This window comes from Callithrix jacchus, chromosome 12 (assembly GCF_049354715.1).
Source record: "Callithrix jacchus isolate 240 chromosome 12, calJac240_pri, whole genome shotgun sequence".
Taxonomy (NCBI): domain Eukaryota; kingdom Metazoa; phylum Chordata; class Mammalia; order Primates; family Cebidae; genus Callithrix; species Callithrix jacchus.
The window spans coordinates 30,296,302-30,323,213 of NC_133513.1; the positions used below are offsets into that span (position 1 = coordinate 30,296,302).

General features: G+C 54.2%; 3 protein-coding genes across 13 annotated transcripts in view; 1 reads left to right on the forward strand and 2 right to left on the reverse strand.

Moving 5' to 3' along the window:
- Nucleotides 1–35: 35 nt before the first annotated feature.
- Nucleotides 36–4,645, reverse strand: CFAP119 (cilia and flagella associated protein 119). Of its 3 annotated transcripts, none has more exons than XM_054242779.2 (9): nucleotides 4,118–4,645; nucleotides 3,768–3,799; nucleotides 2,805–2,870; nucleotides 2,483–2,652; nucleotides 1,845–1,915; nucleotides 1,531–1,617; nucleotides 1,366–1,435; nucleotides 1,178–1,279; nucleotides 36–259 (listed from the first exon to the last, which is right to left on the reverse strand). In XM_054242779.2, the coding sequence occupies exons 1-9, from the start codon at nucleotides 4,331–4,333 to the stop codon at nucleotides 81–83; spliced, it is 993 nt and encodes a 330-aa protein (XP_054098754.1). In that variant the 5' UTR covers nucleotides 4,334–4,645; the 3' UTR covers nucleotides 36–80. The 3 variants fall into 3 exon arrangements, with proteins under 3 accessions (XP_054098754.1, XP_054098753.1, XP_054098756.1); XM_054242778.2 differs by having other exon boundaries at nucleotides 1,531–1,647; XM_054242781.2 differs by having other exon boundaries at nucleotides 1,531–1,647; nucleotides 3,366–3,799.
- A 208-nt stretch (nucleotides 4,646–4,853) lies between these two features.
- On the forward strand, nucleotides 4,854–17,797 carry RNF40 (ring finger protein 40). Of its 6 annotated transcripts, none has more exons than XM_078345162.1 (21): nucleotides 4,854–4,905; nucleotides 5,020–5,222; nucleotides 5,397–5,539; nucleotides 5,665–5,832; nucleotides 5,965–6,106; nucleotides 6,871–7,077; nucleotides 7,608–7,729; nucleotides 7,851–7,997; nucleotides 8,091–8,165; nucleotides 8,819–8,938; nucleotides 9,033–9,212; nucleotides 9,396–9,531; nucleotides 10,807–10,928; nucleotides 11,013–11,440; nucleotides 11,529–11,646; nucleotides 11,749–11,898; nucleotides 12,095–12,307; nucleotides 12,384–12,509; nucleotides 14,129–14,269; nucleotides 14,385–14,486; nucleotides 16,556–17,797. In XM_078345162.1, the coding sequence occupies exons 4-21, from the start codon at nucleotides 5,671–5,673 to the stop codon at nucleotides 16,730–16,732; spliced, it is 2,868 nt and encodes a 955-aa protein (XP_078201288.1). In that variant the 5' UTR covers nucleotides 4,854–4,905; nucleotides 5,020–5,222; nucleotides 5,397–5,539; nucleotides 5,665–5,670; the 3' UTR covers nucleotides 16,733–17,797. The 6 variants fall into 6 exon arrangements, with proteins under 6 accessions (XP_078201288.1, XP_078201289.1, XP_035123317.1 ...); XM_078345163.1 differs by having other exon boundaries at nucleotides 16,922–17,797; XM_035267426.3 differs by lacking the exon at nucleotides 5,397–5,539 and having other exon boundaries at nucleotides 16,433–17,797.
- A 3,250-nt stretch (nucleotides 17,798–21,047) lies between these two features.
- The window catches only part of ZNF629 (zinc finger protein 629), a 37,450-nt gene continuing 31,585 nt past the window's right edge, over nucleotides 21,048–26,912 (reverse strand). For all 4 annotated transcript variants that reach the window (XM_078345165.1, XM_035267436.3, XM_009009458.6 and 1 more), the window contains exon 3: nucleotides 21,048–26,844. In XM_078345165.1, the coding sequence (XP_078201291.1) occupies nucleotides 24,305–26,844 (2,540 nt within the window). In that variant the 3' untranslated portion in view covers nucleotides 21,048–24,304. The remainder of the gene's footprint in view (nucleotides 26,845–26,912) is intronic.

Below are 26,912 nucleotides of genomic sequence, written 5' to 3' on the forward strand. Positions count from 1 at the left end.
GGAAAGCCCAGAAGATACTCAGCAAGGTGCAGGGATGGGGCCATTCTAGTCCAGACCTTTATTGGAGAAAATGCTGGGGGTCACTTAGTCTTGCTCTTGCCTTTACCGGGAGGTAGCTGGAAGGGCCGCTCTAGTGCAGTCAACTTGCTGTTGAGCCTTTCCTCGCTGGCCTTGAGCTGCTCCTCCACCAGCCGCTGGAGCTGATCCAGCTCCTTGTTCACTTGGGTCTTGATGTAGGCTTGGAGGACTTGGATGTGGCCTGCACAGGCAGGGAAGAAGGGATGGGTCAAGAGGAGATGCTGTTTGGGAATGGGGGATGGTCCCTAGCTGGGCAAACACAGCCCCCAAAGTTCCCCTGGGGGATATACAGGTGGGAGTGTTGCTTCCCTTTAGGAAATGTCAGCCAGCCATTTGTGAGAGGCAGTTGGTTAGGGTGGCTGTGCTGGACTTTGCAGATTCAAATTCTGGTCCCTACTCAGTAGGTGTATGACCTTAGGCAGATTATTTAACCTATCTGTGCCTCAGTTTCCTCATGTGAAATGTGGATAATAATGATACCTAGCACATACACTTGAGGGAGGATTAAATCAGTATGTAAAATGCTTAGAGCAGGGCATGCACAGCACACCAATTGCCAAGTATGTGCTGGCTGTTACTGGCTTTCTAATTATAATTTCTCTGGAGTCACCTCTTCTGCCCCACCCTAAACAGCTGTGTGTGTGTTTTTTTTTTGAGATGGAGTTTTGCTCTGTCACCCAGGCTGGAGTGCAGTGGCATGATCTCAGCTCACTGCAACCTCCGCCTCACGGGTTCAAGCAATTCTGCCTCAACCTCTCAAGTAGCTAGGACTACAGGCGCACACCGCCATGCCTGGCTAATTTTTTTGTATTTTGGTAGAGACAGGGGTTCACCATGTTGCCCAAGCTGGTTGCAAACTCCTGAGCTCAGGCAATCCTCCTGCCTCGACCTCTCAAAGTGCTGGGATTACAGGCATGAACCACCACACCTGGCCTGCAGCTGTGCTTTTTTCTGTCATCTTGGACTTATACATAAGTGATCATTTGGAGAAAGGACTGTATGACTAAAAACAAAAAATCTGAAGTCCTGATGTGATCTAAACCCTTCATTCTACACCTGCTCAGAGGGATAGGGCAGCCTGCCCCCTCCAGATCCTCACTTGGCTTTGGCTCTGGCTCTGGCTCTGGAGGGGCCACTGTCTCCAGTTCCTCTTCCTGGGGGGTAAGTGCCTGCTCCTCCACCTCCTTGCTTTTTTCTTTCTCTGAAAACCAGAAGCAAGAAGAGACTGTGGCCCCAGGCCCGGCCCAGCCCAAGCCTGCCCGGCCCTGCCCTGGCACTCTCCCTTACCTGTCTCACTCTCTGGCCACAGTATAGGTGGCTGTAGCCCCATATAAGTCAAAGATAGATCCAGCCGCACCTGGGAAGCAAGAAAGAGGTAGGCTGAGAGAAGGGCACCTGCGCTGAGGGAAAGGGGAGGTTGAGAGTTGCCTCTCATGGTCCACCACCCACTACCTGGGATGTGAAGACGAATTTATAGAGCTTGAAGTGGCGGAAGTAAGTGTTGACCACGTAGTCTTCCAGGGCCAGCAGTTGTTCCTCCTTGAAGAGATCGATGCTGAAAGGAGGCCGCTGTGGTGGTGACTGGGAGTTAGAACCCTAACTACCTCCCAGAGCCCTGGCTTTGCCTCCAAAAGCCCAGCAATCTAGGAGCAGGGAGCACCTGCTGGGGTCTTCAGAGGAAGATAAAGGTGAGAAACATGAGAGAGACTAGGCTAGATCTTGTGTGGGGATGGGTAAAGATTCCAGAATGTTCTAGGGGAACTGACCCTGACTCCATGGCAAAAAAGGACACTGGTGAAGTAGCGGTAGCACTCCTCCACGTTGCCCAAGGGGGTTGCTGGTAGGGAAAGCAAGATGTGACAGTAAGGCCCTCTCTGATATCCATTCATTCACCTCACTCAAAAGCTGTTTATGACCATAAGCTTCAGAGGCAGACGGATCTGGGTTTCAGCCCTGCCTTGTTTCCTTAACTCATGTAACAAATATTGAATACCCACTATATGCCTACTGTATGCTGTTTTAGGCACTGAACAAGACAATTCCTGCTCTTACGAAGTTTATATTTTAGTGGAAGAGCCATGCAATAAACCAAGAAATAGATCATTTCAGCTATTAAACATTCCGAAGCAGCAGCTATTAAACGTTCTGAAGCAGGTTTTATTGTGCATTATGCATATATTTGCATATATTATTTCTCAGAACAGTCCTGTAAAATGTGTGCTGTATCCTTAATTTCCAGATAAGAAAGTAGTGAATTGGAAAGGTGATGGCTTGTGTGTGATAATGCTACTAGTAATGACAGAATCCAGGCAGAAATCTGCTTCTGCTTCCCATGGTCACTTGTGCCAGCTCTGCTTCCTCTTCTCCCTGGGGCTCAAACTTCCTGGTAGCTGCCCCCTCTCACCAATACAAGCCTTGTGAAGATCCTGGAGCATGGCACAAGCTGCTGATGTCTGCTCCAGTGAGAAGCCCTGCTGGCGGCAGAAGATGAGCATGTGGCAGAAGAGGTCCAGGGTGATGGCATCCCGTAGGCTCTGCTCAGGACGCCCTAGCTCCAACAGCTCAGCCAGCACCCTTGGGAGGGATAGAGGAGTGAGTGACAACTGGAAACTCCTTTCACCACCCCACACCCACCACATGCTTTGGAGTCAGCCATTCCTCATGTCTTCCCAACCCGACCCCCTCAGCCTTTCCCAAGAGCTCTTCCCATCCCACTCAGTCCCTACTCCCTCATCTCCTCAGCATTGGTGGTCTTCTCCAGCTGGTGCATGGAGTGGATGTCCAGGTACTTCCTGTTATAGGAAAAGAAAAAGTATTGGTGGCATTGCATATCATGACAGGGCTGTGACAGCTAGAGCATAGGACAGGGAGTCAGGCCACTGGCATGAAGCTGGACTCTTGCCAACTTGCTGTGTAACTATGCAAATCATTACCTCTCTGGAACTAAATGAACTCTTACGAGTCTCTCCATTTCTAAAGCCTAGGGTTAGAAATCTTGAGTTCTTTTTTCTGCTCTGCCACTACCTTGTATGACCTTGGTCAAGTCCCCCTGTGGCCCTCAGTGTCCACCTCTGTACAATATTCCATAGCGGCTATAAGATCCCATTTACATCCTGTCTTTGGCTCTTTTTTTTTTAATTGCATTTTAGGTTTTGGGGTACATGTGAAGAACATGCAAGATTGTTGCATAGGTACACACGTGGCAGTGTGATTTGCTGCCTTCCTCCCCTTCACCTATATCTGCCATTTCTCCCCATGCTGTCCCTCCCCTATTCCCCCCAACAGACCCCAGTGTGTAGTGCTCCCCTCCCTGTGTCCATGTGTTCTCATTGTTCAACACCCGCCTATGAGTGAGAACATGCGGTATTTCATTTTCTGTTCTTGTGTCAGTTTGCTGAGAATGATGTTCTCCAGGTTCATCCATGTCCCTACAATGGACACGAACTCATCGTTTTTGATTGCTGCATAATATTCCATGGTGTTTTGGCTCTTTTTTTCTCACACCACCTCTTTGGACTGGGGAGGCTGGAAAGCTGGCTTCCAGTCACCTGGAATAATTGCATCTCCAGGCCTGCCTCCTCATCTGTAAAATGGGGATGCCTTGGCCACAAGACAGGACTGTTGGGGAGACAATGAAGGAAGAACGCAAGTGTTCAGTGTAACTTTTCTTCAAGTCTCTTCACACTCACCACATGCAGATCTGGGGCCGGGGCAGCGGCGGCTGCGGAAAGAAAGCGAATTGGGGAGGCAGAGCTACGGTGTCCTGGCCCATGGCAAATCTCCAGCGGGCACAAGAACGCGCTGTATGTAACTTGCTATCTCAAGGACTTAGAAGGAGAGGCGCGGGCAAGGGCGGGCTTCAGCAGGCCCCAAGTGCTCTTCGCGAGCACAGTAACCACGAGGGTCACACACCCCTGCCTCTCCTCGTCCAGGCAGCCCGGGAGACGTCCCGAACGTTAGTAAACATAATGACGTGTGGGGCCTGCGGGGGAACCTGTTTATAAATATTCACGAGCGGACCAGACTGTCCTGCCCTCACCGGGAACAAGTTGGCTCCACGGTCTTCATCCGCTTTTGCCGCCACCGCCGCCGCCGCCGCCGCTGTCGACTGGTTCCGTATATTTGCTCGCGTCCGCGCGGCTGAACCACGCACTGATCTGCGATCCTTCCCGGCTTCCCGCCGCAGCTCGGAGAGGTGTTCAAGCTCCGACTGCACCCTCATTCCCAGGAAGTGGCTGGCTTTGCGGTTGAGCATCTCGCCGCTCTTACTGTGCTGCAGGACGCCCCGAGCTCCCGCCCCTCGGTTCCGGGACAGCCAGTTCTCGGTCTGCGGCTGCCAAGGCCGGGCGCTCGCCTCGGTCTGGCCAGTCTGCTGGCGGAGAGGCGCGGCGGGGCCAATCCGTTGGGGCGTCTCCCTCTGTCTCAACGGCGACGGTTGCCAAGGGTGCTTGCGAGGGAAGGAGGGCGGAAAATGCAGGCTCACGCCAGTAGCGAACGCGCAGATACGTAAGAAGTTGCGAGCGCCCACCTGGGCGCCCTCTCGTCCTAGTTGCCGGAAGTCTTCTCCAAGCTGGGAAGTGGGAGCGCGGTGTCAGTTACCATGGGAACTGCCTCTCGGCCAATCACCGAGAGAAAGAGGAGGTGTTTGGGAAGAAGCCAAAGCACCCGAGAGGTGGGACCAAGTGTAACCAATAGATTCAGAAGATAAAGACGTTTCCTCACATCCGGTGCTGCCTCTGGCGCCGGCGTTCTGCGCACCGGGGGGCGGGGAGGCCAGTGACGTCCGGTGAAATCCAAGATGGCTACGCTAGACTGACCCTGTTGCCGGTGAGGGCTCTGGCGCCGGCGGGGGCGGGATCCAGCAGGTGTTCGCGTAGTGGAGGTTATTTAGGGTTGTAGAGCACCAGCAGTTCCCACATCTCTGCTCCCTGTCTTCTGCAGGTGACGGAAGTACTGCCTTCTCCCGCCTGACGCCCCTCAGAGGACCCTGCGCCGCTCCTGCCGCTGCGGCCATGTCTGGGCCAGGCAACAAACGCGCCGCCGGCGACGGGGGCTCAGGGCCTCCGGAGAAGAAGTTGAGTCGTGAGGAGAAGACCACCACCACTCTTATCGAGCCCATTCGTCTGGGAGGCATCTCTTCCACGGTTCGTGGGCTCTTGCCTTAACACTCAGAACTTGTCAGAGTCCTCCTATTCTCTGCCTAAACTGTCCAGAGTCTTAAACCCACTTCCCCTCGTTTAGCAAGGTACGCGTTACGAGATATACAAGATACTCTGTTGAAAGAATCTGAGAACACGACGCCTGTCTTCCCTTTACAGATAGGAAAACAGGTTCCCAGAGGGCGTGTGATTTGTCAAAGACTAAGGAGTTAGAAGGGGCCAGGCAGAAAACAACGAGAGCCTCCTCACAACCAAGACACTTTCGCTGTGGGTTGTCTGAACCTCCTTAGATTCTGTTAGCGGTTAGTCTGGGAAAACCCCCATCTCCCATGCATTCCAGATGCTTTGCTCCTCTGTCTCTGTGATTGGTTTCTTGGCCCTGCTTGACCCTCTCTCTCCTACTTGACCCCTTTGTTTCCCTTGGTAGGAGGAGATGGACCTGAAGGTACTACAGTTCAAGAACAAGAAACTGGCAGAGCGGTTGGAACAGCGACAGGCTTGTGAAGATGAACTCCGAGAACGAATTGAGAAGCTGGAGAAGCGGCAGGCCACAGATGATGCCACACTCTTCATTGTCAATCGCTACTGGGCCCAGGTGGATGCCTTCTGCTTTCCAAGACCAGGCCTTGATTTAGCTGCCAATCTTCAGATTCCCCTGCTGGGAAAGCAGTATCATGCGGGAAAGCACTGAGGTATTCATAACCTTTTTGATTCTTTCTCCTTTCAGCTGGATGAAACTGTGGAAGCCCTTCTCCGATGCCATGAGAGCCAGGGGGAGCTGTCTTCAGTGCCTGAGGCACCTGGGACCCAGGAGGGGCTAACATGTGATGGGACTCCTCTTCCAGAGCCAGGAACATCAGAGTTGAGGGGTAGGACCAGAGTCCTGGGTTCTGGGGAGCTTAAGTTCTGGGAAAAGCCCTGGGGAGGAGGGGACTTTGGTGTTGAGCGCCTGAATTTGTTGCCTTACTACTCCCCACGAAATGGATTTCATATTTGGGCAGTAAAGTGCAGTGCACAAAAACACAGCCTTTGGAGTCTAACTTGGTTTGTAGAGCAATTTATGTTTTGACACCCATTTGTTTCAAAACAGTATTACTGTTGAGCATTGACTATGTATTTGACGCTGCTTTAGAAATGAGTATTGCAATTGCTATGAGGGAGGAATTATCATAAACATAGTAAGCAAAAAGTACTGGGGCTCCCAAAAGGGAGTAACTGTGTGCATGCATGTGTGTGTTTGTGAGTTCGTAATTTACAATGGGAAAGTACAGGAGGCTTCCCTGAGGACATGTTACACAGCTCTGTAGCTTTGGTGGTAACTGTCCCTCAGGAGGCTTCCATAAGTACATGATACAGGAGGCTTCCCTGAGAACATGATATGCAATTCTGTAGCTTTGGTGGTAATTGTGCCTCAGGACGAAGGACAGACATCCACCTCCGAGGCCCTTCCTGGTCCTGGTAATTTTGAGGAAATTATTTATGTCTCTGAACCTCATTTGTCTCACTTTTAAGATGGAGATAATAGTTGTGTTGATTAAGTGAGTCATGAGTATGGAAGGGCTCAGTCTGAAACTTGGTACAGAGTGGTGATAACTACTGCTTATCCTCATGAGGGTCTGTCCATTCCTCCCAGAGCCCTTGCCAATGCAGCTGCGGCCCCCTCTCAGTGAGCCGGCCTTGGCTTTTGTGGTGGCACTGGGTGCCAGCAGCAGTGAGGAGGTGGAGCTGGAGCTGCAAGGCCGAATGGAGTTCTCCAAGGCAGCTGTGTCCCGTGTGGTAGAGGCCTCAGACCGCCTACAGCGCCGGGTGGAGGAACTCTGTCAGCGAGTGTACAGCCGAGGTTGGTTCTTTATACCCATACTCAAGAGGTGTCCATCTCCACCTGCATCTTAATGGCATTCCTTCCCAATTCCCCTAAGGCCTGAGTCCAAGGGTGGCCAGAATTTCCCAAGGCATAAATAAGCCATGTGTTTGGGAGGATAAGTTAGGCTATAAATGGAGGCTCCAGCTTTGATTCCTGGATTGAATGCTAGAGAGATGGGTTGGAGGAGTTGTTGATGCTGGTAGAACCTCTCTGGAGTACTTTGTGCGGGTTGCACATGGCATAGCATCAAAGCCTCAGGTCTTTCAGGTTGACAGGCTTCTCCCACTTGAGTTCTGCCACCCTCACCTGGACATGCTGGGAAAGTGGCTCCCCTCTTTGAGCTGGTTTCCTCTGCTGTGCAGTGGGGATAAAGACTCTTGACTTTGTCGTGAGAAATTGGCAAGACAGCTGATCGATCGCACTGGGCACATAGCAGACTCCAGAATAAGTTAGTACTTTGCCCCATTGCCCTGAGCTGGGCTCTTACCTGGGCCCTGCCTTTCCAGGGGACAGCGAGCCCCTCAGTGAGGCAGCTCGGGCACGCACCCGAGAGCTGGGCCGTGAGAACCGGCGGCTGCAGGATTTGGCCACCCAGCTGCAGGAGAAGCATCACCGCATCTCATTGGAGGTGAGGAGTCAGGGGCTTTGGGGGTGGGATTAGAATGAGACAGGAATTGGGTTAGATGGGCACTCAAGGACCTCAGGAACCAAGTCCCCCATTCAAGCATCTGCTTCCTCATTGTTCCCAGTACTCTGAGCTTCAGGATAAAGTTACATCGGCAGAGACCAAGGTGTTGGAGATGGAGACGACAGTGGAGGACTTGCAGTGGGACATCGAGAAGCTGCGGAAGCGAGAGCAAAAGCTCAATAAGCACCTGGCTGAGGCTTTAGAGCAGGTGGGGCTGAGGTGCTGGGGCAGGTGAGACAGGGCTGGGTGCTGGGGTCCTAGCTCCTCCCCTCCACATTCATTGCCTGTCTTCTCTCCCCAGCTTAACTCTGGCTATTATGTGTCTGGGAGCTCCTCAGGCTTCCAGGGGGGGCAGATCACACTCAGCATGCAGAAGGTGAGTGACATCTTCCCAGCCCCTCCCATGATCTCTTCTCTGTTGCACCCTTGAAATTCCCCTCAGGACGAAGGACAAACATCCACCGCTGAGGCCCTTCCTGGTCACTCCTGCTGCTCTTTTTTTCATGCATTCATATACTTGTTGAGTAAATTTTTGAACACTTTGTGTTAGTCAGTAGGCATATTGGCAAGAACAAAATAGAGGTCAAAACTTTCATGGACCAGACAGGAAATAAATAAAAGAACATGTATTTAGATTCTACTTGTGGTAGCAGATAAGAAATCAGTGAAATAATGTATCAGTTTGTTATGAGTACCACAAAGGTAAAGTACAGAAGAGAGAGATGGAAGTGAGTTGGAGTCAGTTGGCATCCGGTGGTCACTGTGCCCTTTTTCCCTTTACTGTCACTTTAGGGCTTCTTGAAATGCTTCCCTGACTCCCTATCAGTTAAGAGCCTTAGTTCCCAGCTCTGACCATGCAGTATTGAATTTTCTCCAATTTGTCTGGGAGCCCTTAGGAAAGTCCTTGGTTTGGGGCATCAGAATCAATCACTGCCCTGCACAGGGGCAGTTGGGGTAGAGTGTATGGTGGGGATATAAGGGAGGCCTACTGCCACACCTGGCCCCACCTCCCTGCCTCCCACTCTGTAGTTTGAGATGCTGAATGCAGAGTTGGAGGAAAACCAAGAATTGGCCAACAGCCGCATGGCAGAGCTGGAGAAACTGCAGGCCGAACTTCAGGGGGCTGTGCGGACCAATGAGCGCCTCAAGGTGGGCTGCCATAGGGGCTGAGAAGGTCTGTGCCTGGAAGGGAGGGGCTGAGCCCTGAATCTTACTGATCCCATTTGGGCATCCCTACCCCTAGGTGGCTCTGCGGAGCCTTCCTGAGGAGGTGGTGCGGGAGACGACAGAGTACCGTGTCCTGCAGTCCCAGTTTTCACTGCTGTACAACGAATCTCTGCAAGTGAAGACCCAGTTGGACGAGGCTCGGGGCCTGCTGCTGGCTACCAAGAACTCCCACCTGCGACACATCGAGCACATGGAGGTATGGCCCTGGAACAGGCATAGGGGCTGGGCTAAGGGCCAGACCCTTAGTGTTGAGGTGTTCCTGGCTTCAGAGGCCCTGTGTGCCTGCCAGCGGTTCCTGGAGAATAGATTTCTTCCTAAACCACTGAGTCCTGAGGTGGGACCAAGGGTCTTTGTGGGTCCTTAACACATCAACCCACAGAGCGACGAGCTGGGGCTGCAGAAGAAGCTGCGCACAGAGGTCATCCAGCTGGAGGACACACTGGCCCAGGTACGCAAGGAGTATGAGATGCTGCGCATCGAGTTTGAGCAGAATCTGGCGGCCAACGAGCAGGCGGGTATGTGGTGAGGATAGGGCAGAGGTGGGGCTTTATCTGGGAGTGCTAGTCCCTGATGTGGGGCTGCTTATCCACTTGCAAGAGGCTAAGCCCCTTTCTTTCACAGAACTTCAGCTTCCTATGCAAAAGAGGGCCTGCACTGCTTGGCTCCCAGGCACAGTGAGGGTCACACCAAATGGGATGGCTGATGGAGCAGGCACATGCAGACTTTGAGCTGTCAACCTTGTCCACAGTCCTCTGGTCTGATGGTGTCTTTCTCTCTCTCAGATACTTGTGTTAAAAGATTTATCAAATGTCACCTAGGAGCCAGGCTCTCCTCTAGGGTTTGGGGTTATGCCAGTGAACAAAACAAGGAATTCCTGCCATGTGGAGCAATATTCTAATAGGAGAAGACAGACTAGAGGAAGACAGACTAGTAGAAGAATAATGGAAAATGTGTTAGCAACTGACAAATAAACTAAGGAAAGTAAAGCAGAAAAGGAAGATGGGAAGTATTAGGAGAAAGGTGTTGCAATTTTGGATGGGAGGCCAGGGAAATATAACAGGGATGGTGATGTTTTTTTTTTTTTTGAGACGGAGTTTCGCTCTTCTTACCCAGGCTGGAGTGCAATGGCGCAATCTCGGCTCACTGCAACCTCCGCCTCCTGGGTTTAGGCAATTCTACTGCCTCAGCCTCCAGAGATAGCTGGGATTACAGGCACGTGCCACCATGCCCAGCTAATTTTTTGTATTTTTAGTAGAGACAGGGTTTCACCATGTTGAACAGGATGGTCTTGATCTCTTGACCTCGTGAGCCACCGCGCCCAGCCAAGGTGATGTTTAAGAATCTAGAAGTTGATTAACTTCTGTGAATGTTACACCTTTCTATTAAAGGAAATTGGATATATTAAAAAACAAACCAAAACCTAGGCCTGGCATGGTGGCTCATGCCTGTAATCCCAGCACTTTGGGAGGCCAAGGTAGGAGGATTACTTGGGGCCAGGAATTCAAGACCAGCCTGGGTAACAAAGTGAGACACTGTTTCTATTTTAAAAAAAACAAAACAAAAACAAATGCTCTACGTTAGCAAAAGTCATATGAATAGGCAGTGTCCAGTTACCTTTGGGTGAATTTCCTTGAAGTCACCATTTTTTACTTTCATGAGGTCATGCTCAGTCAGGGCCATAATGTTCTCTCCTGCACAGTGGAAGTGGATGGCACAGCCTCTTCCCCCACTGAGGGGTTGGAGCCCTAACCCAGGAACTGGTTCTGACACCCTTCCTGATGCTCCCCCAGGGCCCATCAACCGTGAGATGCGCCATCTGATTAGTAGTCTTCAAAACCACAACCACCAGCTAAAAGGGGATGCCCAGCGATACAAGCGGAAACTTCGAGAAGTACAAGCTGAGATTGGCAAGGTGAGGAGGGGCTGCCTGGGAAAAGCTTTGGCTAGATTCCATTGAACACTATCATTTCATGCCTCTTCCTCTCTGCCTTTGCAGCTCCGGGCCCAGCCCAGTGGCTCTACCCACTCCACCCCCAATGTGGGCCACTCAGAGGACTCTGGCCTCAATGCCCCAGCCCCAGGGAAAGAGGAGGGTGGGCCAGGCCCTGTCAGTATCCCTGACAACAGAAAGGAGATGGCTCCGATGCCTGGTACCACCACTACTGCCTCCTCAGTGAAGAAGGAGGAGCTGGTCCCCTCTGAAGAGGATGTCCAGGCCTTAACCCCTGGGGCCCAGGGTCCTTCCTTCCGGGGCAGAGAACCTGAGGCCAGGCCGAAGCGGGAGCTTCGGGAACGGGAGGGTCCCAGCCTGGGACCTCTACCTGTAGCTTCAGCTCTCTCAAGGGCCGAACGGGAGAAGGCCAAGGTGGAAGAGGCCAAGCGGAAGGAATCAGAACTCCTCAAGGGTCTCCGAGCGGAGCTCAAGTGAGCCTCTGTTCCTGTCTTCTTCCTGACCCTGCTAGGTGGCCCCCAGTCCCACTCACCAAGACTTCCTCCTGTACCTTCTTGCCAGGAAGGCCCAGGAGAGCCAGAAGGAGATGAAATTGCTGCTGGACATGTACAAGTCTGCGCCCAAGGAGCAGCGGGATAAGGTGCAGCTCATGGCAGCGGAACGCAAGGCCAAGGCTGAGGTGAGGGCAGCTGGGGCTTGTGGGGCATTCAAAGAGGCCAGAACGGAGTCCTAGGTCAGCAGGAAGAGGTGCCAAGAGAGCTTCTTTTCCCCTGTGTTGTAGGTGGATGAGCTGCGGAGCCGCATCCGGGAACTGGAGGAGAGGGATCGAAGGGAGAGCAAGAAGATTGCTGACGAGGATGCCCTGCGGCGCATTCGGCAGGCAGAGGAGCAGATAGAACACCTGCAGCGCAAGCTGGGTGCCACGAAGCAGGTACAGGCCCTGTGATGCCCTCGAGTCTGAATGCAGAGAGATCCCCTCATACCCTGTTGGGTACCTCTAGCACCTGTAGCATCTTGATAGTCTGAGTCCCCTATGTGGTTCTTGCTTGGCTGCATTTTCCCATGGTTCTTCACAGCCATCCTGTCCACATCCCATGTTTCATCTTGTTCCCTCTCACTTGCTGCAGGAGGAGGAGGCTCTGCTGTCAGAGATGGATGTGACAGGTCAGGCTTTTGAGGACATGCAGGAACAGAACGGGCGGCTGCTACAGCAGTTGCGGGAGAAGGACGACGCTAACTTTAAGCTGATGTCAGAGCGGATCAAGGCCAACCAGATTCACAAGCTGCTGCGGGAAGAGAAGGATGAGCTGGGCGAGCAGGTCCTTGGCCTCAAGTCCCAGGTATGGCCACCTCCGGCTTGCAGGGTCGAGCTAGAGAGCCGGGGGTTGTGGCCCTGAGTCGTCCTCTGGTCCTCAGGTGGATGCCCAGCTACTGACTGTGCAGAAGCTGGAGGAGAAGGAGAGGGCCTTGCAGGGCAGCCTTGGTGGTGTGGAGAAGGAGCTGACACTGCGCAGCCAAGCCCTAGAGCTCAACAAACGGAAGGTGAGGCCCAGCCTGGGGGATGCACAGCTTGGGCTGCTGACTTACCTCCTTACCTTCCGGTTCTGCTCAGAACACCTGACTTGATGGCCTGGGACGAAGCCAGGCTCTCACAGAACAGTTCACACATGTTGAACATTTACCAGACCACATGCTGAGTACTTGATGTGCTTGGTCACATTTCAGTCTCACTGATTCTATCAAGATGAGGTTTAGAGCCGGGCGTGGTGGCTCACGCCTGTAATCCCAGCACTTTGGGAGACTGAGGCGGGAGGTTTTGAGGCCAGGAGTTAGAGACCAGCCTGGGCAACATAGTGAGACTCCATCTCTACCAAGCAATTTAAAAATTAGCTGAGTGTGGTGGTGCACATCTGTAATTTCAGCTTTTCAGGTGACAGGCTGACAGGTGAGAGGATCACTTGAACCCAGGAGGTTGAGACTGAAGTGAGCTATTATCGCACCACTGTACTGCAGTCTGGGTGACTAGAGCAAGACTCTGTCTGTAGGGGAAAAAGATGGATTTTGTTTTTAGCCTCATTTTATAAATAAGGAAACAGGCTCAGGGAGGTGGATTGATCTGCTCAAGAAACAGTGGCCCTGGTATTTGGGTTCAAGCCTCCTTAGCTTCATGCTCTCCCTTGTAACCACTCACTGGTTAGCTGTAAAGTGGGGATGATGTTCCCTGTCACATAGTTGTATTAAATATAAAAAATGTCTAACTTAGGCTAAAGGCTTAAAATTAACATTGATTGTCATTTCTTCCGAAGCTGTTTACTTCACTAGTAGTTCATTCATTTAAGCAGTATGTGTGTGTGTATGTGTGGTTTTTTTTTTGTTTTTTTTTTTGTTTTGAGATGAGTCTCTGTCGCCCAGGCAGGAGTGGAGTGGTGCAATCTCAGCTCACTGCAACCTCCACCTCCCAGGCTCATACTATTCTCCTGCCTCAGCCTCCAGAGTAGCCAGGCTTCCACCACCATGCCCAACTTATTTTTGTATTTTTAGTAGGAACAGGGTTTCACAGTGTTGGCCAGGGTGGTCTCAAACTCCTGACCTCATGATCCACCCACCTCAGCCTCCCAAAGTGCTAGGATTACAAGCATGAGCCACTGCGCTTGGCTCATTTAAGCAGTATGTTTTACGCCCCTGCTATGTACTAGGAGTTGTGCTGATTGCTGTGGAGACAGTGGGAACAAGAAGGTGCTTGCCTTCCAGTCAAAGCTGTCACTTCAGGTCTTGGCAGGCAGAGTAGGCCAGTAATCCCCCAAATAAAATAGTGCAGGGCATTGCAAATGTTCAGGAATCCAAGGTGTTGTCAAAGAAAAATAGGGGAGCTTCTCAGAAGGTGACACTTGAGCTGAGTCCCAGGGGAGCTGCGTGTGTGTTGGAGTTGAGGGCAGCAGAGAGGAGAACCCTGTGAAGTCTCAAAAACCAGATAGCATCACACAGGGGAGGAACTTGAGAGGGAGAACAGGAGGGGAGGGCTCAGAGCTCAGGAAGCAGGACCAGCTCCAGGGCAGGCGTCACTGGGGCACTGGACACAAGCATTGGTGGGCCATGGCTCCACATGCCTGAATCCCCAGGGTCAGACCAGTAGTACCTCCTTCCTGTCCCACACTCTTCAGGCTGTGGAAGCCGCCCAGCTGGCTGAGGACCTGAAGGTGCAGCTGGAGCACGTGCAGACTCGGCTGCGGGAGATCCAGCCCTGCCTGGCAGAGAGCCGAGCTGCTCGTGAGAAAGAGAGCTTCAACCTCAAGAGAGCTCAGGTGTGTGCAGGGGTGAGGGGCTGGGCCAGATTGATCCAGGGTCTTGGACCTAGCCTGGGGGCAGGCGGCTTAAGGGTGAGGACCCTTGTCCTTAGCCAGGCCTCTCCTGCCTCAGGAGGACATCTCACGGCTGCGGCGCAAGCTAGAGAAGCAGAGGAAGGTGGAGGTCTACGCAGATGCCGACGAAATCCTCCAGGAGGAGATCAAGGAGTACAAGGTGGGGCTATGGGCCAAGTTGTGCCCTGTCCACCTGGGAATTGTAGATGTGGGATTGGTGAGACTATAGTGGAGAGTCAGGGGACCCTGGAAATAACAAAGGGCAGCAGAAAGTGGCAGCACAACACAGTGGTTGTAAAGTCAAATGCTGACCAAGTGTTTGCTGCACACAGACCGTGTACCAGGCACAGTGCCTGGCTGGGTGTGGGCTGGGAGGCTAGGAACTGTCCCTGGTCTCTAACCTCTTGAAACTGACAGTCAGTTGTGGGAGGAGGCAGCCAAATAATTTTCTTCATCCCAGATGTGTAATGTGATGGCAGAGTCCAGAGGGACTGAGGGGACTCACGGGAGCCCCTTCCCTTGGCCCTGGGGTCAGCAGGCTTCCTGGAGGGAATGTCACTGCAGCTGACCGGAAGAAAGGGCCAGATGTGGCCACCCCTCACTGGGTGAGGGGCTTTAGGCAAGGGGAGCAGCAGATGTGAAGGCCTGAGGGGAGGGGTTGGCAGGACAGCACTGGAGGTTGTAGTCAGAGGAGCCAGTGTGGAGAGGTGGTGTCACCTCCTGAAGGGTGCAGTAGGCCAGGTCGAGACCTCAAAGGGTCTTTTTTGTTTCTGTTTTTGCTTTTTTGAGACATTGTCTCGCTCTTGTTGCCCAGGCTGGAGTGCAATGGCACGATCTTGGCTTACCACAACCTCCACCTCCTGGGTTCAAGCAATTCTCCTGTCAGCCTCCTGAGGAGTAGCTAGGATTACAGGCATGTGCCACCTCACCCGGCTAATTTTGTATTTTTACCTGAGATGGGGTTTCTCCATGCTGGTCAGGCTGGTCTCAAACTCACAACCTCAGGTGATCCACCCGCCTCGACCTCCCAAAGTTCTGGGATTACAGACATGAGCCACTGTGCCCAGCCAAAAGGTTTTAAACAGGAGAGTAATGTGGTTAGACTGGCTGTTGAATTTGGGCTGGAAGAGGTAGACTGGCAGCAGGGAAATTGTTACGGTGTTGCAGTCACTGAGGCAGAAACCAAAGTAAATGGGTTCAGGAGACATTTTGCAGGCAGAATTGCTTGGACTCGGGATGTATCAAATGAATGGAGTGAGGGAAAGGGAATACTTGGAGGAATCCCAGGTTCCTGGTTTGAGAAACTGGGTGGATGGCCAGTACCATTTAGGAGGTTAGGAGGCCTGTGGAGGAGAGGTTCTGTGAAGTGGTGTCAAAGGATGCTGAAAATGTGCCTGTGGGACCTCTTGGGAGGCCAGGAAGTTCGCTCAAGGCAGAAGGGCTGGGCTGAAGAATGGGGTTGGGGAATTCAGTAGAGGCAGAGGTGGAAGCCACGTATGGCTTGGTCACCCCTTGGAAGCAGTTGAGCCTTAAAGGGCAGAGGCAGCTGGAAGCAGCCATGAGGTAGAGGCAGGCTTACGAGCCTGTTCAGTGCTGGTGCGTAGGGTCCTGGGAGACAGGAGTGATGGCAGGGAGGCTGCTGAGGTGGCGGGCTGGGCCGGGCTTTTAGCAGGTCAGAGGAGGACTGTTGGGGGATGCCAAGTTGAGTCAATTCATGTTTGGAGTTGGAGGTGAGACCCTCCAGGTGGCAGAAGAGAGGTCTCAGGCTAAGAAGGGACCTATAGCAGGGTCTCTGGCCAGTGCCAGGACTGAGCCCAGTTGAGTGTAGAGAGAACAGATTTCTAGTGGCATTGCCATTCCAGCTGTGACTTAGCAAGTGCAGGTGAAGAAGAGGTAGACAAGATTGAGATTTCACCAGAAAAGGCCAGTGGGGCAAGAAATGAAGCCCCAAGGCAGAGTCCAGGCTGGGCCTGTGGGTCCTTGTCCTTTTGAGGGGAGACATGACTGCCCAGGTTAGAATCCCAGACTCTGCTACTTTCTAGTTTTGAGAACTTGGCCCCTGTGCCTCAGTTTGCTCATTCATAGAGTGCTCGTCCCTACCCTCAGGGTTACGGGAGGATGAGGTGCAGTCTCCTGTGTGGTGGGCTTGGCCTGGACTACTCCTGCTGTCAGCTTGGGGTCTGGGCACTGTCAGAGTTGTTCCCAAGCTGATGCCTTTGCCTGGCCCAGGCGCGGTTGACCTGCCCCTGCTGTAACACCCGCAAGAAGGATGCAGTCCTTACCAAGTGCTTCCACGTATTCTGCTTCGAGTGTGTGCGGGGCCGCTATGAGGCCCGGCAGAGGAAGTGCCCCAAGTGCAACGCGGCCTTTGGTGCCCACGACTTCCATCGTATCTACATCAGCTGAACTGGGGACTCTGGAACACCTTGGACCCGGGGGCTGTGCCCCTAGCCCCTCCCCACCCCAGGTCTAGTGGTCCCACCCTCCATTCCAGAGCCCATGGGCCCAGCCCCTGCCCACCTAGTTGGTTTGGGGACCCTGGTGCATGGTAGTGGGCGTAGCATCAGCCAAGCTCTGTTCCATCTTTTCCTAAAGGTCAGAGCTGCAGCCTAGGGGCACTGTCCTACAGGCAAGATCTGCCTGAGAGGCTTGAGGAGCCCAGAGCACTCAACTGAGCTTCCCAGAAACTGGACCTAACCTGTCTCCATGGATGCATCCTAGCCCCAAGGGAAATTCCTCAGGCTGTGCTCTCCTACCCTAGAGAAGGCTTGCTCCTTGCCTACCAGCTCACAAGTGAGGACCGGTGGGCCATGTCCGTATTCCCTTGTTTAGATTGGGCCACAGGCCCCAGGGAGACTTTCCTTCACCCATCATCTCCCTGACCTCGGCAGGGCTTCTGTCCTGTGGAGTTCCCTGGACATCTTGGTCTGGCTCTTGTGCCAAGGGCTGAAGAGAGGTACCCTCCTGGCAAACGGCGGTATCACTCGCTTCCTCTGTGAAGCTCTAAGGTTGCTGCAGTCACTGTCCTCATCTTGCGGGTGCCGAACCAACAGCATTAGTTTCTATGCTAATCAGGCCCCTTCCCAATTTCCACTTCTCTCCAAGCCCATTTATTCCCACCTCATGCACCCCAAGGCTCTACTGGGTCCCTGGACCTGACTCTGCTTTCATCCTGTGGAGGTGGAACTTCCCAGGAGGGGAAGACAGTCCAGCCCCAGCCTCTGGGCCAACTTCCAGTCATTCCAGGTAGAAGAGCTTCCCCTGACACCCTGTGACTGAGCCTGTGTCCTGTCTGCCTGCCCAGGCATACTCCATGGGCTATGAAGGCAGCACCCAGAGAGGCCAGAGGGTTGGAGCTGCAGGGGCCTGTTTGGACCCACAGCCTCTGCTGTATAGATTCTTGTATAGGCTGTTAATTGTGATGAATAAACGTTCAACCCTCGGCTGCACCCATAGTAGCTGGGCCTCGCATCCCGAATGTAGTCCCCTGATTTTAGCTGCAGCAGCTGCCCAGCACTTTCCTGGCTTGGTGTGAGCCTGGGGGAGGGGCCTGTGCCAATATGAAACCCCGCTTCCGTCCACCTCAACAGCAAGGCTGTGCTGAGGCAACGGCCGGCAGATCCCAGACTGGGCCCAAAGGGGAGAGAATGGTGGTTGCAGCGGAGCCGCCTGTCCACCTTCCACATGCCTGCGGTCTGGCTACACCCCCGGCTGTCACTGGCCTGGAGATGCCCGCACACCTCGGGCTGCATCCTGGGAAGTGTAGTTCCTGGTCTGCACAAGGCAAAGTGGTTCTTGGAGGGAGAGCTGGTTTCCCGGTTGCCCTGGCTGAAGGCGGGCCTGAACCAGATCCTGCGGGCCACTTCTGAGCAGCTCCACACCCACATCCCTTGAATGCACAGATGGGGACACCTTTGCGGGATGACTTCCTTAATTGCAATCGCCTTCGGGAGCAGTACGCCACGTGCCGAGCGGCGCCCCTGGGCTCAGCGCGCTGCTGGTCCCCCGTGCGAATCCTTCATTGAGGCGGGACTGGGGCTGGTGCCAGAACCGGGGGGTTGGTTCCGGCGCGGGCGACGGGGCCATGGCCGTGGCAGGGGCTGCGTGCTTCTTACTGGTACCTTCACGAGGACTAGCGGCTATGTCCGCTTTCAGACCGCCCTCCCCCCCCGCTTGGCGCCCAGGGCTTCAGTGGGGCTGCTGCTGCTGGACCACATCGGACTGGAGACGGAGATGCGGGCCATGGTGACTTGGGCGCAGTGCTCGCGGTGGCAGGCAAGCTGGCGGGAGCGCGGGCCACGGCGGGGGAGGACATCGGGCCGCCGAGGAAGTGCCGATGGCCAGGAGCAGTGGTGCGAGGGTGGGAGAAACGCAGGATATTACATCATAGACACGCGGCCACTTGCGCCCCTTGAGAGCGCCAGTCTCAGGAGCGCCGCACCGGTCGCGGGTGGAGGTCAACCAGGCCTCGGTGAGCACAGTTCTCTTCCAGGAGTCGCCTTCGCCTGGGCTCTTGAGTAAAAGCCAAGTAACCACGCATCGTCTCCGTAGATATCTGCTCTGAAGGCCTGTCAGTCTCCTTATCAGAGGGGCAAAACGCTCCTTGTGGCTTTTCATACTTAATAAAAATTGGCATCAAACCACTTACTCAAGATCAAGTCCAAGGGAACGGGATGAAAATCCCAGAATGTCAGTGGGCCAGCAAACACTGATGCCAGGGCAGGAGCCAAACTTTTTTTCAGACGGAGTCTCACTCTGTTGCCCAGTCTGGAGTGCAGTGGCATGATCTCAGCTCACTGCAACATCTGCTTCCCGGGTTCAGGGGATTCTCCTGCCTCAGCCTCCCAAGTAGCTGGGATTTACAGGCATGCACCACCATGTCTGGCTAATTTTTGTATTTTTAGAGATGGGGTTTCACCACAGCCAGGCTGGTCTTGAACTCCTGACCTTGCGATCCCCCACCTTGGCCTCCCAAAATGCTGGAATTACAGGCGTGAGCCACCAGGCCCCGCCAGGAACCAGACTCTTAAACATTTCCCATGAGCATGCAGTGCCAGGATGATTTACCTTAATAGCTTGACTGCTTACCACCCCTAGTGGTCCCAGTGGCAGTGGTACCCTGGGCCACCGCCCAGGGACGGGCAGACTGAAACTGCTGGGCCCACCCTGACCTTGGCTGTCCTCTTGGGGGTGAACAGATGTTGGCCTCAGTGGTGGACATGCCTGTTTCAGCCAGACCTTGGGCACTGCCTGTGATTGGCCAGTGGTGTGCCTGACATTGACCACTCTCTTCTCAAAACTTGCCTTGCATCTGGCTGTGCTGCACTGTCCTGTCCTGGTTTTTCTCATACTGTCTTCTGCTGGTCCTCTGCCTCCACTCCTGAACTAGACCTACTTTGCCACTCTGGGTGTGTTTATTCATGGTCATGGCTATGGATAAGCTGATAAGACATAACTGCTCCAGCCACTTCTCTTTCCCGAGTTCCAGACTTCGAGAATCACCACAGTTCTTGTGGCGCGAGATCATGTCACTCTCAAATATCCCCATGTGGTGCCTTCCTTGAGCTGCTCCAGGGGGTCCACACTGTGGGCTCTGCTTTCTGCCTTTATCTTCCCTCAGTCCCCTCTGCTGTAAGCCCATTCCCAGCTGTTATGCACCCCTGTCCCCTGTCTCACCCCCAGCCCATACACCTACTCTTGGGTCTTCTTGCAACCCTCATCCTTCAGGTCACTTCCCCAGGGAAGCTTCCTGGCCCTCCACTGTGGCAGGTACCATCTTTGGGTCCACAGGTCTTCTGCTAAATCTCTGAAGCAGTCACTGCCCTGTACCTGCTCTTCCTCTGTGGTCACTTTCCTAGAGATTTCTCCAGTGCTGGGACTCCTGATGGACCTCAGTGTCCCCAGGGCTTGGCACACAGAGAATGTGGAGTAGCCTTCATTACTTGTTTCTCCCTACCCACCCCACTTTCCAGGTGGGGAAGGGAAGGAGACACTGAACCTGGTCAGGGGTACAGGAAAGGTGGGGAGACACTTCCTGGCTAGGGTAGAACCCCTCCCAACCCCCGTGGCCAAGCCTAGGCCCCGGCCCAGGAGACAGCACTGAGGCAGGCCTGGCATTAGGATGGAGTCAGAGCATGCTTGAGTTCCTGGCCATTCTGGTTTCCTTAATGGGCTTGCTGTGCATCTTGCACAAGTGGCTGCCCTTCTCTGAGCCTCAGTGTCTCCACACAGTGAGGGTGCAGGGGCTGACATCCTGGGAGTGAGATGACAAGCCAGGTCTCCACTCACCTCTCCCCAGGGTCCCCAAGTGAACCAGGACTGGTGGATGCCAGCTTCCTCCTTGTGGCAGGGTGCCAGCATGGTGGCTGGAGAGGCCTCCCTGGGGCTGCACAGCTGGGCCTGACCTGGCCAGTCCCAGAGCCACCAGGCAGCTGCTCTGCAGTCCTGCTGGTGGGGAGACCAGGCACCAATGAGAGCAGCTTGACTCTGCCATCATCTCATCAGATATATCCCTCTGTTCACCAAGGGTGTGCAGCTTAAAACTTCATAAACCCCTCAGTCTCCCACAAGCCAGCACTAGATGGAGATTTTAGGGTCCCTGGGTGAAGAGTGGGCCTGGGGCTGGGCTGAGCTTTTTCAGTCACTCCTGGGTCCCGGCTCAAGGCGAGGCCTCCCTCTTTCAGCTCTCTCTAGGCTGAAAGAGAAAACAAGAAACACCCAGGAAATCTTATTCCCTTTATTTTCTTCAACTAAGCAACATGACCACTGGTGACACAACACTGTTTTTGACACACAACACTCAAAAGTGGGGCCTCTCTTCACTCCACGGAGACAAGTCAGGTGACGGGCTTCCCTAGTGGGGACAAAGGAGTCTGGGAGCTGCTGACCTCAGGGCAGGTCACAGAACCCCACCTCTTGGCTGTGATGGCTTCAAGTTTCCCCACCATTCAGGATTCATGCCCAGTTCCAAGTTCCCATCTGACCTCCATATCCACGGCAGTTTCGAGTTTCACTCTAAGCTCTTCCCTTTACTTTCCCCACTGACTCCCTGATCCTATTTGTTGGACTCCTCCCTCCAGTAGGGCGTTTCTGAGGGGCCTGTGGCCTGCAAGCAGTTGGACAAGTGCCTTCCAGACTCAGTTCTGGTGGGCAAATGCCTTGACCCCAGGCCTTCATCTGAGCCAATCTGAGCAACTCTAGCTGCTGCCACTTCCCTGCTTCGATCCTCCCAAGACATAGCTCTCTCTAAGAGGGGAGACCCTGGTGAAAGGAGCTTGGGGAGATGGGCAAGAGAGAATAGGCCACACCCCAGAGGTCTCCGACCCTGCCCCTTTCCTATTCCAAAATGCCTCACCCCACAAACTGTGCTCACATCATCCAGAGCCAAGCCCCTTAGCCCTCACCCATCCCTACAACATGCGAGCATACTACTACATATGCTATACCCTAGTCCGAAACAGGCCTGCACCGGCCTTCAGCCACACACTGCCCTGGACTGGCCTCTGAGCCCCAAAAGCTGCTCCCCAGGCCTTTTCTGGGGACAGATTCCTCAAGTCCGTTTCTGAGGGCATCTGCTTCTGGCTTTGTGAGAGGTTTGTCTCTATAATTTCAGTTTCTGCTACCATCCTGGGGCAGTGCTGGGACTCCTTCTGATGGACCTCAGTGTCCCCAGGGCTGTCCTCTTGGTTTATAGGAATCTGCCTAGACTTGGAGGACTTCTTCCCTCAGTCTTACAAGGATGCCCCCGTCATCAGCATTCTTTCAGGAAGAGACCTGCAGGCGGCCCCTCAGTAGTGCTTCCCTTCCTGGCACTTAGGTGGGCTGGGGCGTTATGTGAATGTCAACAAGGTTCTCCCTACAATCCTTAGGCCTGCCTTCTCCCTCTCCCTAGCAGGCCTGGCATTTCCCTCCCACAATGTTCTAGATTTTGATCCTTTTAAATGTGAGGGTCATCCACTGGGGGCAGGATAGATGAAGGGCAAAGGATTTGCATTGTGTGAACCTTTAGGTCATGGAATTAAGAGGTCTCCTCCGCAGCTTTGCAGAAATCCAGGTCACCCCTCTCTGAGACGTGACTTCGCACATCTGGCATCTCAGTCCCCTTACTCCAGGACAGCTCATTGCCGGGGTCGGTGAGCACTTCCTTTCCAACCCAGCACCAGCAGAGTCCTCTCCTTCTGAAGGGGTCTCCAGGGTTAGGGAGTGGGATTCTTGTTACGGATGTTTCACTCAAGAGTTCACTCTCTTCCAACCATCTCATAGGGCAACTGCCTCTCCCCAGCCACATATGCCCAGGCCTGTGAGCAGGCTTGGCTGGGTTTATGAACGTATAACTGTGTGGTGTGGGAGGTGAGATGGGCCTCACAGGGGAGCCTTTCTCCTTCTGTTTCTCTCTGAAGGTTTCTTGCTAAGAAGGAGAGAGGAGCCAAGTTGGTGGAATCCATTCCATCCATCCCAAGGCTGAGATCAGGCTGGATCATCACAACCCCGGAGGGCTCCAGGTACCAGGATAAGGAGGGTGGTACGGCCTCTGTGGCCTCTTCAGGTACCTGTGGCTCAGTCCATGGGGTGTCTGGACCCCCACCAGGGGGGCTGCCTTATCCTGCGGGGCAGCCTTGCTACCAACAAAGATGATTGAATGGCTGAAATTTAAAATCAGGTTGCTGGCTAATCAAAGCTTTCTAAGAAATTCTGTGGCCCTGCTGACTTGGAGAAGGCTAGGGAGGCCCACACGCAGGCCCTAAGTCTCTGAAGGGCTTTATTCTTTGGAGGTCGACTAGCAGCGGTTCTCTCTCTGCACTGAGAACAGAATTCGAGGAAATGAGCTGCCACTGGTGGCAGTTAGATTTCAGGAAAAACCTCCTGACGATGAGACCTGAGAACATGGTGGGAGGCAACCGCCATCCCTGGAGGCCTTGCAGAGTAAAGTCTCTGGCTGGGCAGGGACAAAGGGTGGTCCTGCCTGTTGTGAGGAGAACCCTCGCAGTCTAAGAGCTGGGACCTGCCTGTAACTTGCAGTTTCACAAGCTCCCAGAAGCAAGAAGGGGCTGGAATTAGCTGGGTTCCATGTGATCAGTTTCTCCACCTTGGTTTGCTCCCCTCAAAGCAATCTAACAGAAACTGCCCCGTTTCTCCCTAATTTTTGTGGTAGTTTCTCAGTATTCTTACACTGACCATGTTTCTGCACCCCAAACTTCAGCCTTTAAAAAGGCTTGCCAATTTGTTTTTCTTCTTCATTTGGGGGTTCTTTTTGATAAGGAATTCCACAGCCTCTTCCCCTAATGCACCCAATTCATCTAAAATTGGCCTCAAACCCCCAAGGAACCCTGGTGCAGTGAGCGGGACCTTCTCTTCCTAGTCTCTGTCTTATCTCCTCTGGCGGCTCCAGAGCTCCTGCTCACTTATTTTTCTCCTTTCTTCCTTTTCAGTTCTACCCAGTTCCCACAGTACTCCCCCAGCTGGGCTTTTTCCTCCATGGAACTGTCCAGGGCTGCTAGGAGAGAACACTGTGGAACAGTGAAGGGGAAGTGTTTCCTGCACCTTCTGAGGGTCACTCCTCCCGGGTCAGTGCCATCATGGCACCTCCCCAACCCTATAGGATTTTCCTAAGGATTTTGATACAGTTTTATAGAGTTGTTTAGAGACATATTGGGACCTCTTCCTACAATTAATAGGGCTTTTATCCACTATGGTTTATAGGGTTTTTCTGCTACAGACTTAAAGGGCTTTTTTTTTCCTACATGTTTATAGGGTTTCTAACCCAACAGTTTTTCTCTACTGCCTTATAAGTGCTTCCCACCAACAATTTTATAGGGTTTCTCATCACTGATGTAAAAGCACTGTTTTTTCCCAGGGTTCTTTCTCCTCCACTCCACTACCATCTGACAGGGTTATCCTCCTTTCCATGTAATTTTTTTGGGGGAAAAAAAATCCAGTGTTCCTCTCTGGAGAGAGAGGCCCCTGGTCTCCAGACCCATTTCACAGGGAGACCCCTGGGTGGCAGCTCCTATGGAGCAGGAGGGCTGCGACTTCTGTGAAGCCATCTCCACACTCGGGGCACAGATAGGGCTTTTCTTGGGTTTTGGGGCTTTCTCCTTCTTTCCCTTCCCCATGGCTGCTGCTCCCTGTGGGGGTAGTGGCCTCCCCCTCACCTTCCTGGCCTGTGGACAGGGTGGCTGCCTCTGGAGAGGGGTCCTCGGGACTGGGGGACTTTTCCTGTGTGTGTGTTTCTTGGTGCCGGGTGAGGGCTATGCGGTCGAGGAAGGAGGCCCTGCAATCTGAGCAGCTGTAGGGTCTGGCCCCCAGAGGACTCCTGAGGTGCTCCAGGAGGACGGAAGAGCTCTTCCCCAGCTCTGGACTCTTCTGAGAGCTCTTCCCACCTGCATGGACTTTCTGGTGCAGCAGTAGCTCAGAGCTGAGGCCAAAGCTTTTTTTGCATTCAGGGCATTTAAAGGGCTTCCCACTTAGGAAGGGGCTGGGCCCTGCGCCTTCCCCTAGGCCAATCCTATAATCAGGAAAGAGAAAGGGCTTTTCGTTGCCATGGGTGAGCTGATGCTGGAGGAGTACAGAGCGATCCAGGAAGCTCTCTCCGCAGTGGGAGCAGATGTAGGACTTGGAGGACAGCAGCCCCAGCCTCTGGCTAAAGCCCTCCTGACCCTCTGGTGGCTTAAGGGGCTGTCCAGGTGCCTCGGCTCTGCCCTCCGCAGCACCCGGGTAGGAATTCCCTCCAAAAGGGAGCCTCGGGGGTCGTAACTGAGGAGGTTTGGGGGCTGGGTGTGCGATGAGGCCGTCCGAATTTTTGTAGGGGTTTTCTCCGATATGGATCCTTTGATGTTGCATGAAGATGCCCTCGTCGTTGAAGCCCTTTCCGCACACTAGACACTTGTGTGGCTTGGCTCCCGGCGGTGGGGTCAGCAGGGAGGGGTCCCCAAGCCCCAGCAGGGCTTCACCTTGAGCCCTCCGCGCCGGGGTCTTCCCCCTCTCATGAATCACCCGGTGCTGCTCCAGCTCGTGCGCCTCCAGGAAGGCCTTCCCGCAGTCGGAGCACACGAAGAGGTTCTCGTCCATGTGCGTCCGGACATGGGTGATGAGGTTGGAGCTCTGGCTGAAGCTCTTGCCGCACTCGGGGCACTTATAGGGCTTCTCGCCTGTGTGCGTGCGGCGGTGCTGGATGAGGTGGGAGCTGCGGATGAAGCTCTTACCGCAGTCAGAGCACTTATAGGGCTTCTCGCCGGTGTGGATGCGCTGGTGGCGGATGAGGGTGGAGCTCATGATGAAGCTCTTGCCGCAGTCGGCGCAGATGTAGGGCCGCTCGCCGCGGTGGATGCGCTGGTGGTTGATGAGGTTGGAGCTGACGCTGAAGCTCTTGCCGCACTCAGGGCACTTGTAGGGCCGCTCGCCCGTGTGCGTGCGCTGGTGCCGCAGCAGTGTGGCGCTCAGGGTGAAGGTCTTGCCGCACACCGGGCACTTGAACGGGTCCTCGCGCAGGTGAGTCCGCTGGTGTTTGATGAGGGTGGAGCTGTGGCCGAAGCTCTTGCCGCACTCTAGGCACTCGTAGGGCTTCTCACCCGTGTGTGTGCGCTGGTGCTGGGTCAGCTCCGAGCTCTGGATGAAGCTCTTTCCGCACTCGGTGCAGCGGTATGGCTTCTCGCCCGCGTGGATCTTCTGGTGCTTGAGGAGGTTGTGGTTCTGGCCGAAGCGCTTCCCGCACTCGGGGCACTTGTAGGGTTTCTCACCCGTGTGCGTGGCCTGGTGCTGGATGAGGTCCGAGCTGCGGTAGAAAGCCCGGCGGCACTCGCCGCACTTGTAGGGCTTCTCACCGGTGTGGGATCGCTGGTGCTTGATGAGGTTGGTGCTCTGGGTGAAGGCCTTCTCGCACTCCGTGCACTTGTAGGGTTTCTCTCCCGTGTGCGTGCGCTGGTGCTGCACCAGGTTGGAGCTCCAGCTGAAGCACTTGCCGCAGTCGGGGCACTTATAGGGCTTCTCGCCCGTGTGCGTGCGCTGGTGCTGCACCAGGTGCGAACTCTGCGTGAAGCTCTTGCCGCACTCGGAGCAGGTGTTGGGTCGCTCGCCGGTGTGGATGCGCTGGTGCCGCAGCAGTTTGGACCACTGGCTGAAGCTCTTGCCACACTCGTTGCAGATGTAGGGCTTCTCTGCCCCCGCCGGGCGGCCCTGCACCAGCTCCCGCAGGCTGGGCTCGTTGGCGGGGACCACCGGGGGGTTGTTCCATGTGGTGAGAGTGCCCCACTGCCAGCTGGCCTCGCAGGCCTTGGTCCAGTCAGATGGGGTAGTGACTACTTCGGGGGCTGGGGGGTCTAGGGGATTCTGATGGTCCAAGGGGTTGGAGTGACCCAGTGGGGTTGGGGGCTTCTGGGGGGCAGAGGGGTCCTGGGAGGATCTCTCCAGGGACATCTCTGTTGAGTCCTTGGATTCTGGACTCTGAGCCGGGTCTCCCATGATGATCTCCTCCCCAGAACTTTCCTGTTGAGGGCTCTCCTCTTCGTTCCCACTCTCGGCACCTACAGAGAGAAAGGGAGTCTCCAGCCCCCAGCCCCTTTCAGAACACGGGGTCTGGTCTCTCTTCCCT